Source organism: Drosophila eugracilis, unplaced genomic scaffold, assembly GCF_018153835.1.
Source record: "Drosophila eugracilis isolate 14026-0451.02 unplaced genomic scaffold, ASM1815383v1 contig_415, whole genome shotgun sequence".
NCBI classification, from domain to species: domain Eukaryota; kingdom Metazoa; phylum Arthropoda; class Insecta; order Diptera; family Drosophilidae; genus Drosophila; species Drosophila eugracilis.
Window position 1 is genome coordinate 1,304,890 of NW_024573278.1, and position 13,230 is coordinate 1,318,119.

At 38.0% G+C, this 13,230-nt stretch overlaps 1 protein-coding gene across 6 annotated transcripts in view; it reads right to left on the reverse strand.

Annotated features, from left to right (window-relative positions):
- LOC108116856 (sex determination protein fruitless) overlaps positions 1-13,230 on the reverse strand; it is a 142,006-nt gene that overhangs the window by 107,447 nt on the left and 21,329 nt on the right. For 5 of the 6 annotated variants that reach the window (XM_017228914.2, XM_041818949.1, XM_017228911.2 and 2 more), the window contains exon 1: positions 2,397-2,873. In XM_017228914.2, the coding sequence (XP_017084403.2) occupies positions 2,397-2,710 (314 nt within the window). In that variant the 5' untranslated portion in view covers positions 2,711-2,873. Of the gene's footprint in view, positions 1-2,396; positions 2,874-13,230 lie in introns of those variants that run through there. The other variant, XM_017228912.2, reaches the window with a different exon arrangement.

Here is a 13,230-nt window from a genome sequence, read left to right on the forward strand (position 1 = left end):
GGAGGAATTTAAGGAAAATACAATTTGAAGTTACTCATTTTTAAAAACTCTTTTTCCAACCCCTAATTTTTGTTAAAAAGTTAGTATTACTCACACCCATAGAAACCCCTAAAATTAACTTATCAAAAAATGTCAAATTTTTTAAAAATTCTTTCGGTCAGGTGTGACCACAATTAAGGGTACACCTTTAATGTCCTCCTAGCATGACAACCCGCCATTGTACTTTTGCATATTTAAGACGCTTGTTGAGACATTTCCGCTATAATTGATTATCGCCCAAACGGGGCATAAAGTAACGCGATTTTCTCAAGGAAATACCCTAATTTAAATTTCCATAGACCCCTCTCAGAATAATTACTGAACATTTTCCTTTTTTTTTTTTTTTTTGATTAAGTTGCATGTGTAAAACTTGACTTGCATGTTAATTAAACGAATTTCGTTGCATGTTGCTATAGTTTGGAGTTAGTAGAGTTTTTTTTTTAGTTTCCATTGGGATTTATTGTTTGTTATTTTTCATTTGGCATGCGCAAAATGCAGCTAAGTTAGGGTTTTCCTATTTTTCTACGTTTGGTTTATCACTTGCTTATCACATGCAGCGGCCGTCATCGGTTTTTCCAAAAAAAAAAATGGAAAAGTGGCCTCTATGCCGCCCGTCATCGGAATGCAGTTGATTTCTAAGTGGATTTCACTACATTTAGTCTACTACTTTTGGCTAGTCAGTGGCTAGGGGCTTAAGTCTATGATTAAAATGGCTCTTCACTTACCGCGCCAGTTGGTGGGGATATTTTGTGTGGGTTTGTTGATTGAAGTCTTGGTATTACTTTCTTTTTTTCTTGTTTTCTTTTTTTTTTTTGGTTAATAATTATGAGAGAGAAACGGTGGCTAACTAACTGATTAGTAGAAGTTAAGGAAAAGACTAACTTTAGGTTGCTGGGTATTTTTAGGGCCCAGTTCGGGTTGAGTGTTGATTGAAGAGCAGCTCCTCCAGGTTGGTATTTTTTTGGGGGAATGTTGATTGATGATCATAAAGGGTTGCTCCATTGCCACGCTCGTCCTCGAAATCTCACAGTTTGCTTGATATTTTGTTGCTCACTTGAAAAGTGTTTGCCTTACAATTGCTTACGAATCTAAGTCTATAGTTAGAGTTACTAATGGGCTGGCCAATTGAGCTTCAATAGGGGGTTAACCTTTACAGTTTGTACTCTTGGTAATTAATTTCTGCATTTTACATTTTGGGTGCATATCTCGCCTTGGTGCTCGGTCTATGCCTAGGACTTAGGACTACTAATAGTGTTTTAGGCATAAACTAACTCTGGTATACAATATAGTATGTGTTTAGTTGCGTTAACTTTTAATTATTGTTTATGTTATTGCTTTGAAAGAGAGTGTATGTTAAGCTAAGGAAAATTCTTTGTTTTCTATTTACGTATACTTCGGATATTAACTATCTTTGTTGGTTAGTTAGTTGGTTATTGTAAGTATTTAATGATTAGCTTGTGGACCTTTCATTTAGCTGTTTTCATCTACCAAATATATATGCAAACTCCTTTTCCCTGGCTTTGGCTATATAATACTAACTGTTTGTATTTTAATATTATTATATTTAATAATCTATAAAGTAGCTGGGCAAGGTCTTTGACTGACTAGTTTAAGTATTTTTAATAAGAATTTCTACTTAGTTATTGTTATGAGATTGCTTGAGTTACGTATACTGTTTTTGGTTACTTAAGTCTAGAACGGTACAAGTGCTGTCTGAAATGCTCTGCCTTAAGTCTACAAATAATCTTAAACTATTAGCATTTAGCTATGGAATATTTTCCTAATCATATCTTATAGTTTGGTGTTGTTTCTTGCAGTTAGTTTTGGCTTATACTTAGCAAAGGAAATTAAGTGTATATTCTAAGAGTTTACATTTTAGTAGCTTAGCAAACACTTTTCTTTTTTGATTTTATATCTCTAATAATATTAGTTTTCTCTCTCTATTTCTCTATTTGATATTGGTATTTTGCATTTAATTGATGGGATCAAAGTCCATTGGCAAAGGTTAATAAATGAAAGCTGATATTTTAGGATGATTTACTAGTTTAACTTTACTCTACAATTTACTTATGGGCGTTATTAGTTAAGGGCTTTTACAACTCGTTTTCAAAACTAACTTAAAAGATTTAAAATTGATGTTGATTTTGTATATTTCTTTGAATATTTTTTGGTTGATTGAAGACATAGCAGAGAAGTGTGTTGATGTGTGTTGCTGATGATATGCATTGCAATTGGTTGGTTTTTTTGATTTCTCTTCTTTGCTCGTCTTAACTGTGTTCCCTCTTCTTCCACTTTCTTTTTATCTGTCTCTTCTCCTCCCCCATTTTTTGTGATTTTATTATAGGGGGGAGGCTTACCTAGGAGATGCCTGCGGAAGCGGAAGCGGTGGCGGCGGCAATGGCGGCGGCGGTGCCCGCACATCCGTTTCAATATTCCGCTTGTGCGGCGTCTGCAAGTCCAAGGCCGCATAATGCGAATGGGCATGGCCATGTCCATGGGCATGGCCGTGACTATGCATATGCCCATGACTGTGCGGGTGGCCCACGCCAAGCGGCGATTCACGCGGCCGTAAAGTTGTGGGCGGTCCGCGGAAAAGGGCATAGGGATTGCCAAAATAATCCTGTGACGTGGCCATCATTTTGGTCTGTAACTCTCCGGCTGAAAAACACATAATAAATGGTAAGAGAAAACAATTAGCTCGCAATTGACAAATTATGACAGGGCAGTCAGCGTACAGCTGCTGAAATTAAAAGCAAACATTGAGCGATTGCTGGCATGCCAATAAAGCATTTTTATGGCCACCAATTGCCTTCGACTAAACGATGGCATGTGGAGGGATGCACTTGAAAAAAAATGCTAGCCTCTTTTTATAAAAAGTTTATTACTCTGTTAATTGATAAATTCTAAAGTAAATTTGTTGAAAAATAGCTTAACTGCCTTTAAAGATAGCTTTTGGGCTCTCGAAAAGGGTCAAGAATGTTTCTTTGGGGAGAATATTTTTCCTAAGTGTAGCTTATCTGCCCTTTCCCCTTCGCTGAAATCACTTCACGGCCCGTATCCTGTTGTCCATTCATGTTTTTTAATTTAATAGTCGTGTCATGTAAATGGGCCCTGCACGCGACTGCATTTAATTTTGGTTGTGAAATGAAATTATTTTAACATGTTCGTCGTGATTGATACTCATTCCGTGTCGGCGGCGACTCTATTGCCAGGACCTCACCCTTAACCCCTACTTTCCACTCCTTCTCATTCGCCCCCACCACTGGACAGTGGCGGAGATGCAGATGCAGTACACATGTCGGACACACCATAATTGACAGCAGAGGACATGCCACGAGCGGACTACACATGTAATTAAGTGCCGGCTTGTCGCTTAAAGTGCCGGCCAATTGCGTAACGAGGCGACAATGGCCATCGGCTTTGGCGTGAGAAATATCAGATAGCTGGGATCCCAGACAGTTGGTAGGTAGGTAGGTATGTTTGTATGTATGGGCCGAAGACAAGTGTCCTTCTAATTGAGCAATAAAAATTATTTATTTATGATGACCGTTTATCTTTAGTAAATATTTATTGCATAATTTATTAAATATTGTTTAAGATTTTTGAAATCAAATGAACATCTCTCTTTCACTACAACAATTATTATAAAAATATTGGCATCTTGAAAGGTTTTCCTTCCACGTTTCCGAATATATCAAATCTTATCCATTAAGCCAAATATCTAATTACACATTCAGGCATCGAAATCCAAATTACATTATGCAATAATAGCCTCACATCAAACATAAATTCCTGAAAATCAGGCAATCCCAGCCAAACATTCTCAATGTGCTCATGTAAACATAAACGGCTCATTATTTCCCGGCCATCAAATCGGCCAACACTTGAGGTCACTTGCAATTAAATGCTTACACTGCGGTCCGAGTTAAGTCTGCCCCCGAACCCGCCCTCACAAGGCCCCTTTTAACTTCCTCTCAATCCGAGCCGACTTTACACACTTGACGTGTTTACGCAATTTCCAACCAATTGGCATCAAGTGGCAAACACATTTCAGCCGCATTTCGCAGGAATATCCAGCTCATATTCCATTTCTCAGCCGCAATTATAACGCCCGAAATGGAGGAAATCGCACAACAGTAAATTCTCAACGGTGTGATGACCAATGCGAGTCCTGGATTTTTCTCCTTTTTTAATGAACTTTTCCCTCACGCTTGCCCTGGCTTTTCCGCTGGAAGTTTTTCCTCTTTTTTTTTTGCATAATTTAACGCGACAACGACAGCTCAAGTGCTGACTGATTTTCTACCTGGCTGGCTGGCTGGCGAGACGTTGGAATATTAAAAAAAAAAAAAAGAGGAATCAAGTCGATGATGGCTGCTTTTAACTTTTGCATAATTACGTGTAAGAAAAGAACAATTTTCGAAAAGTTCTTGGAAAGGCAGGTGAAAACTTTACATCAGCATACGGATATATCGGGGATCGGAGACTACGTGAAAGCTTGCGGCACGCACTGTGCGAATTGTTTTAACTTACTTGGCTCAACTTTTTTATGCAACGCTCAGCGACACTAATGGCACCCCCCAGAGTGTCGTTGGACCAAATGGGGCTGGGGCTTGGGTTGGGTACGGTGGATAAGGGAGATGTCGAACCACATACACAAGTGTCCAAGCAGTGGTTGAATTTTTAGAATATAAAATAAATTTATAAAAATATCAAAGGGCACAGAGAGAGATGTAATGTCTAAAAAATGTTTAAAAATCTTCAAAAAGATAATAACTACTAACTTTTTTATGTTTAATAATATGGGAAAAATGTAACTCCAACACATTTTGCTTAATTTATAAATCGTAGTTACCTAAGCTAACTCTAAAAATAACTGACTTGCCTATTATTTCGACGGCCACTGTACGTACGCACCCTAACTCTGGCAACTGGAGGAAATGTGGAGCAATAGCGTCAAGTGCACGCAGTCTAGTGCACTGCATCGAGGATGAGGACGCGTGGGTGGAACTCGGGAGGAGCTATATGTTCCTATATGTGGCAATATAGGCCAGACGGCGTGGGCCGGCCAGAACACCTAGGCGCATTGGTGTCACCTACTGAACTGAACACTGAATTCTGAGCGCTGAGCGTCAAGAATCAAACGCCTAAAACATAGCACTGAGTAACAGTGTTGATCAAAAATTTACAATGTTTGAAGGTTTAAAAGCAAAAAGAAAACTGCCTTATAAGATGTACTAAAAAAAATAGTTAAAAAAGCTATTCATTTCAAATCCTACTTCCTTTGAATGGAATATTTAAATTATAGGTGATGTTTTTTGCAAAACAATATATATTACTATATTCTTTAAGTGAATTAACAATCCTGTTATCGTCATTGAGAACAAATTTAAAACTTTCTAAACTCGCATAATCTTACGAATGTTAAAACTGAAGTTTTTACAGTTCTTTTAAAATTCTGCCATAAATAAATATTTTTAACTTGTTTAGACATTAATTTGTAATAATTAAAAGCCAAATTGCCATTCCTGTCTGACTGTAATGCCCGTCGGAGTGTTTGGCGTATCAGGCAAAGTAATCTCTGCTCTGGAACGCTTTTACAGCGCTGCGCTCAGGGGCTGTTAATGAGTCAAGATATGATGCATTTGTGAGTGTGTGGTGTGCGAATGTCTGCCAATGTGTGAGTGTGTGTGTGTGGAGTATCCTAAGTGCGTTGGCGTCAAGTTGAAAGCCGCTAGACGGCAACAATGGCGGCGAGGAAAAACAAACGCAGCCGGTTTTTGTTGCCTACTTTTGTGCGCCGCTGAGATTGAGAGTTCTGGCCTCAGAAATATACTCCTACGTTCACCCATTTGCATATATGCACATCTATTTTAATGACTAGTGATGAGACCCTCAGCATAGGAAAGTAGTGAAAGCGTGGAAGACAATTGATAAATTTCACGGTCACTAGTTCAGTTTTTAAGAGGTTTTTGGTTAACTTTAAAATGGAAATCGAAAAATTAACCCATTTGATGCTATCCTTAAAGATAGCTGCAAAGTTTAAGCAACAAATTCCTGAAAATCTTAAAGAAATTTATTTTATTTCTTATAAGAACAACATTAAGTCATTATGATACGTTTTAAAGATTTCATTTGTGTTTTTAAAACAAATGTGGGTTATTAGTCAATAGCTTATTTCCGATAAATAATTACCACCTGGAGAGCATCTAACACGAATGGAAATTAATTGATACACACTCGAGCCAACGTGCTCACGCACTCATCGCAAATTCGCTGTTGAGACGCTCTCGTTTGCCGCTTTTGTTGTGCCATCGATGGAATCATTTACCCCAACACATTCTGCATAATGCATGATAAATTCACAGGGGGAAAGGGTAGTCGACGTGAAAAGGGCGGAAATATAATAACTCTGTAAGTTGAGGGGAGGGGCTAAGGGCCTCGAGTCTTGCATGGAAAAGTCCTTTCCCCCTCTCAGCTCTCATTATGCATTTTGTGTGAGTTGCAATTAATTGAACCACTTGGGGTAGTGCTGTCGGTTAGTGCTGCAATTTGCTCAGCATATATCTGAGAAATAAGTTTTGCTATCGTTTAAGTATGACATTTTTTTATGTTTCATTATAATTCTTTCCTTCCCAATTTTCTTTTTTTATTCTGTTGTTGGTTACAAAACTTCTTTGTTGCTTGCTATCAGCGAGTGCTTTGCAACTTTGGCTGACTTTTGCCGGGGTCTCTTTCCATTTTTTGCAGTAACTTTTCCTAGGATCCCACTCAGGGGACATTTGCTGACCCAAAGGAAAAGCAGGCAGCTTGCCAGATAATCCTTTTTCCGGCTTTATTGCTTTATAACGCTGGTGACGCTTTAAGACGCAAATAAATTGAATTTGCGGCCAAGACAAATCTGCTTAGTCCTGGTGAGGCACTGAGCAAAATCTAAATCTAAAAAACAAAACTTTAATAAATATAAGAATTCCACTTTTTAGATTTGTTTCTTGTAAAAATATTTAATAAATTGTTATTTAATCCTCAGTTCACTTTTTGTGCGATATTAGACCTAATTTGAAGAATTTATTTCCCAATTCATCAGACATTTTCTTTTCAGTTCCATAATTTTGATTCCGCATCTCCAGCTGTGCACTTGTTTAGTGAAATGCTTCATTTGTTAGCTGATTTGTGTTGTACCTCCTCCGTTATCCCCCTTTGACATCAAATGACTGCTTCTTTGTGTTTTCCTTTGGCCAGAGAGACTTCACTTGCCAAATGGCTTTGAATGTTTGCCCTCTCTTGACTATTTGATTAGCTGCAAAATGTGATTTTGTTTTCTGTTATTACATAATGCACACGGAGATGAAGAGGGGCGAGGGCACTTTTACTGCCCCCAAAGGCGAGAGGAAAACTTGAACAAAAGCACCCTGTGACAATTTTTGGACTACAGTCATGTGCGTGGCAGCTGATGGTGTTGTTCCGGTTTGTTTGCATGCAATTCCGTAAAGTCCTGTGCGTGCATTCAGGTTATTCCGCCAGCTCAGGCGTTTGACATGAAAAATGCATTTTATTGGGATTATTTTTATAACGTGTCCGACCTCAGGGTTCCCGCCGCAATTAAATCGCTCGTCATTAAAGCTTTCCACCATGTGAGTCTATATACATATATTCAAAATGCAAATTCAATTAATTTTACATTTATGTTTAGTTCAGGGCGGGGACACGCCTTTCATTCAAATTTGCAGTCAATTTTCGCACTTTTTAATTCAATTTCTCAATTTTCATGGATAAAAATATTAAGTGTCGTCCTTTGTGCTTTGTGGCCGGGTCGCTGTTAATGGCCAATTACGTGCTGGGCTTTCAGGTGGATATATATATATATATAGGAGCATACATATATACATACATGTCCGCGTAGTGTGTCCATTTTGGCACATGTCCATGGCGGGATCCATATCGCGGTGGCGCAACAAAGAGCCGCACGTGCTTGGCTCTCAAACTTTGCGATTTCATCAGTGAAACTCCACCCATTTGGCCACCCACTTCGCTGGTTACTGTATTAGTTTATAAATTCAATTGTTTTTGTAATGCAATATTTGCCGTGGACAAAGTGTTGGTTTGTTTAAATTGCTTTGGCTAAATGGCTTTAAAATTCTGAATGGGAAAATGACTTTATTTTGGCTTGGCATTAAGTGAGTGATTTAAGATTTAATTTTAAAAAATATTAACAACGAAAACTGCTAAAACTCCATAATTCAACCTTGTCTTAATGTTACCTTCTAAAATCAAAATTCATTTCAAAACGAAACCCCCAAACAGTTTTTTAATTAAAAGGTTCCATCTGAGGTTTCCCTTAAAGGTCATAAGCCATGCAATTAATAAAGCTGAGCAGAGCTGAGCTGAGTGAAAAATCCGAATCGAAGTTGGCCAAATATTGGTGGCCACGCCCGTCATCTGCTCACAAGTGAGGCAATCAAATGCCGGCAGCCGGCGTTGAATGCAAAAAGTGAAGCCGTTACTTGACTTTCAAATTAAGCGAAGAGGCTAAAAACTTTTATATCGATAGACGCATGCCAAACTTTGACCATTGCCAATTTGTAAAGACTCCCAACACTTACAGCTGTCACACAGTCCCCTTTCATCCATCCCTAGTGAGCCAAGTCCGGTTGCATAAATAAACTATGTTATGCAGCCAGGAAAAGTTCGCCAGCATTTTCCTCCCGGTCTGGGAGTTAACCAAATATAATCTGCTACTCTCGACCGGACAAACATATTCAATTCGCTTCGCTTTTAAAACGATTTACAGATATTGCGTGTGTAATTTATTTCCAAGTGCCAAACTGTTTACAAGCTCACTGAGCCAAAGAGCAGCTCATTTAACATGCTGATGTTCTCTGAAGCTTTTCCGTGAATCACTACCAGTTTCCCCCTCGTCGATTTAACCAGCGTCGATACAGCAGTTGTTGCCCCGAAGGAAGCACCATTACATGTTGCCACAACTGTTGCCATTGAAAATCATGGCCAAAGCCTTTAAACTCTTACATAGCCAGGTCAGGCATTGAAATCCTTAAAGCCTGATTTAAATTGACCGCAAAATACTGGCCATGTCAGTGCATATATGTTGGCTAGTAGTTGTTTTTGTCCTTTTACTGATGACTAGTAAGTTATATTTTTTTCATTAAGTGTTAAGTATTTTCATTTTCATATGTTGAAAAGGGTAAAAATTACAAAATTATTTATTTAAAAATTGTCCCTTCAATATGATTTTCTTTAAATTTTTTCCCAACTACTTATTAACTTTTTATTGATTTATTACTGGCAGCATATTTATAACTTCCCTCAATTGATTTTTACTTAAAGTTAATGACAAAATTATACCTTTCCTTATCTTAATTGAGCACTTAACCAAGTAAACGTTTGCCCTTTTTTATGAAGTTGTTATGTAAGTTTTCCCCTTGAGAAATGAAAGCCCCAGCGATAAAATTGTCTTGTGGAAAAGCTTCGAACATAGTCCATGGCAGTTAAGGCATGGCAGTACTTATGCATTGTAAAATATGCATTAATAGCAGCTCCTTGCGAATATTTGCATTTATATGGAATACCTTTTTGTTTGGCCGGAATTCGAGAAATGCCGGCACGTGGCTAATAAACTGCAAAGGCTGTGCTGCCATAAATAAGAATGCCAGCATGTCGGATCAACCATTTGCCAAAAGGTCCTTGTACTTGAGCATGTGTTTGCTGGTGAGTGTGTGTGTGTGTGTGTATGTGTGTTAAGGATGTGTGTTTATTATTGTGTGTGTTTTGGATTGTGCGTGTCAGCTGGCGAATTAACACGTCAAGCGGCTTCTGCATTGACAGGTCCCAATAGTTGCCACATGCCGCACGGCCGAAATGGGAAGTGCCTGCTGTTTTGGACAGCGTGCGAGTGGAGCTCCCTATAGGGACCTATTAGTAGGTCCTTGTAGGCAGTCTGGGATAGAAATGGACAGGAATATAAGGTTGGAGCTGACGCACCTTTAAGGGCAGAAATTATTCCTCAAAGATTTATTACTTTTAGATAATAATTAGGATTTATTAAGGGTAAATATTAACCCTTTAATGACTGAAAATAAATCATTAAAATCAAAATAAACTAGGCAACGCTGCGTATGAGTGATATTTTTTAAACATCTCCAAAACAATAAAAGTTAATAATAATGTATTATTATTTTTTATTAAATATAATTAATTTGCCCTTTAAATATAAAAAGCTTTCGAAAAATGTTACCAATGACTTTAAAAATATTTTTCATATTTTTAAAAAAAATTTATAAACTTATAAAACCATTTTCTTAATACCAAAAAAAAACATTAACTGACAAATTTGTAAGGCAAATGTGCGGCTGCACTTAATAAGCCGTTTCTTAACTTTTATCCGGAAGTAAAATGAAAGGAAGAAACAACTTTCGAGGCACATATTGACAAGGCAATTAAATTTTTAATTACCATGTGTGCAAATAGTTGGCGAACTTTACGTTCCGCTGTTCCGACATTAAAAATTATTAACAGAATTAATGCGAAAAGTTGCCGAAAAGACAAAGGCAAAAGGCGAAAGGCAAAGAGAGTGGCCGAAAACCGCAAGAAGTTGGCCCCGACATCAAAGCAAATAGCACTGCGATTCCCAAGGCATCAAACAGACAAAGAGCCGAGTTAAAGTTTCCAACTGTCTCTCTTTTGGTGCCTTTTTTTTAACGCTTTTGCCCAAAATATACAAAAAGAGAGAATAGTGTGCGAATGTTAATACATTATTCATGTGACCAGCAGAGTTTTCAATGCGTTTTCCTGCCATTTTCTTTAAGAGCTTCCGGCAATTACGAGGCGACAGTGGGTAAACTTTAAATCGATCGGATCAAGAATTCATTCAATTTTAAATATTTACAAGCGTTTAATGAATGACAACGTCAGATTGGTGTCAAGAAATTACACGACTTCATTTGTAGTTTTAATGGAAAACCCACAGGAAAAATGATTGATTAAATGATTGTATTTCTGTGATGTATTTGTTGATTGAAATTAAGTCGATTTTCTAAGTTGTGGTATTGACGAAAACTTAAGTTCTTTCCTTACTTATTTTCACGATTAAATGATTGCATTTTTGTGATGTATTTGTTGATTGAAATTAAGTCGATTTTCTAAGTTGTGGTATTGAAAAACATTTTTGCTCTTTCCTTACCTAACAAGCAATTAATTTCATTAAAGTGTGAAATATAAATAAAATGCAAAAAATCATGATAAAAGTTTTTGATAGCAAAATTAATTCAGCTGTTTCCCCCTACAATCTAGTAATTAAATCTAAGCCAGTTTATAAACACCCAATCTAAAAATGCGAAGTTAGTTATCAAGATAAAACCAGGCACGCAGGCCTGCCCATCCTTCACACCAGCAAACAAAACCAAACAAAAAATACCCAGGAAACATGAATAAATTCCGTGTTAATAAACATTCATGCCCGCAACCAAATCAGATTTGCATTTTTCAAATATTTTACAAAACTAACCAAAATGGCAGCTAAATTGCACTCTCCCACTCGCCCTCCCACTCGCACTCATACTCTCGCACATGTCCAAACAAATACAGTGGCGTTGTAGAAAGGGGTATGCGCTAGAAAAAGGTAGGGAGAGAAAGTGACATTGCTAACTCGTGGATGTCGACAACGCTGGCGGAACGAGCGCCGCTGGCCAAGCTCAAAATGAAAGGCACGCGCCCTGCCACCAGGAAAAAAAACTGGAATCGAAATGATAAAAAGTTTTCCAAAATCGAATTTTTTTAATACCCTAGAAAAATTTAACTAAAAATGAAATTAAACGGAGCTTAATAAATAATACAAAAACAAAAGAAAAATATTCTAGAATTTTTAAAAAATTTATTTAAAAATAAAAAAAAGAATACAAAATATTACACATACGCAGCGTTGTCTATTGCCTTATGTACTCCACCATAATATTGACTTTTATTTACTTAATTTTTGTATAATATTTTTTAAAATATAATTATTTCTTATAATTTATGGTATTTAAAGGACCCTTTCATAGAGTAAAAAAATATATAGAAGAACTAGCACGAATTTCCAAGCCTGGCTGACTGACAGGCCCAGTGCGAATAGCAAATGGGTGGGGGCTCGACTATCAGAGGTTAGTAAAGGGGTTGGGTGGCAAGGACGGTAAGGAGGCGGAAAAAGCGGCGTGTAAATTTTCCAACTAAGCCACAGCGAGCAGAGCGACTGACACTCGCACACGACCAACTCAACTCAACGCAACTCAGCTCGCTGCTCGCACCGTATATCTTCATTAAAATGCAATGCATCCTTGGGAGAGCAATGGGTCCTGCTCCTGCCGTTCCCGCTGGTCATGGTAGCCCCGTTTGCCGGCCCCTTCCACCAACCCACGTACTGTATGCCCCCCAGTCCTAGTTCTAGGCTCCCAATCCCCAAACCTTCAATCGTGTAAGCGTCCGCGCGTGTAATGACAATGGTGGCGCGTGGCTTTGACTTTGACATGGCCGTCGGGCAGGACTTTGGACAACGCAGGACACCATCCCGTCCCGACACCATATTTTTCAAATGCAATGCCCCGTGACCAAAAGCTGCGGCTCGACCTCTCGCATCAACACGTACGTAAAAGTCAAATCAACTGGAGCTGTAAAATTGGAAGTTGACTAGATGGTGTGAATGGAATGGTATGGAATGCGGAAGAGAAACTCCAAGAGTAGAAGCGGGGCGGATGTTGTTGGGGCAAGTTGTCGAGGTGGAAGTTGTGACTGCGGATGAGCAGCATTAACGAAAATATAAACAAACATCTAGACTGGCAGCTAAAAGCAGCCAGCACCTTATAAACTTTAAATGGAAAACAAGCAGAGGCTGGCAGGTCAAACACTGCAAGAACTCTAAGAAATCTGTCTTACAACGGTAAGAAAATGTGGAGTTACTAGATTATGCATTCAAATTTAGTGATAGTTTCAACTTGGCAAGCGTTTTTATATCTTTGATTTTAGTTAGGAAAGCAAATGGTAAGTTCTAACCGATATTTTATAGAAAAATTCAAATATTTGATAACAAAGTTAACTTTTAAACATTCACTAAAATCATTTATTAAAGTTCACTAACAATATTCGAAGATTTCCTGATCTCAGATTAAAATTTTCCCTCAGTGCTCGGAAAACAGGAATTCAGGG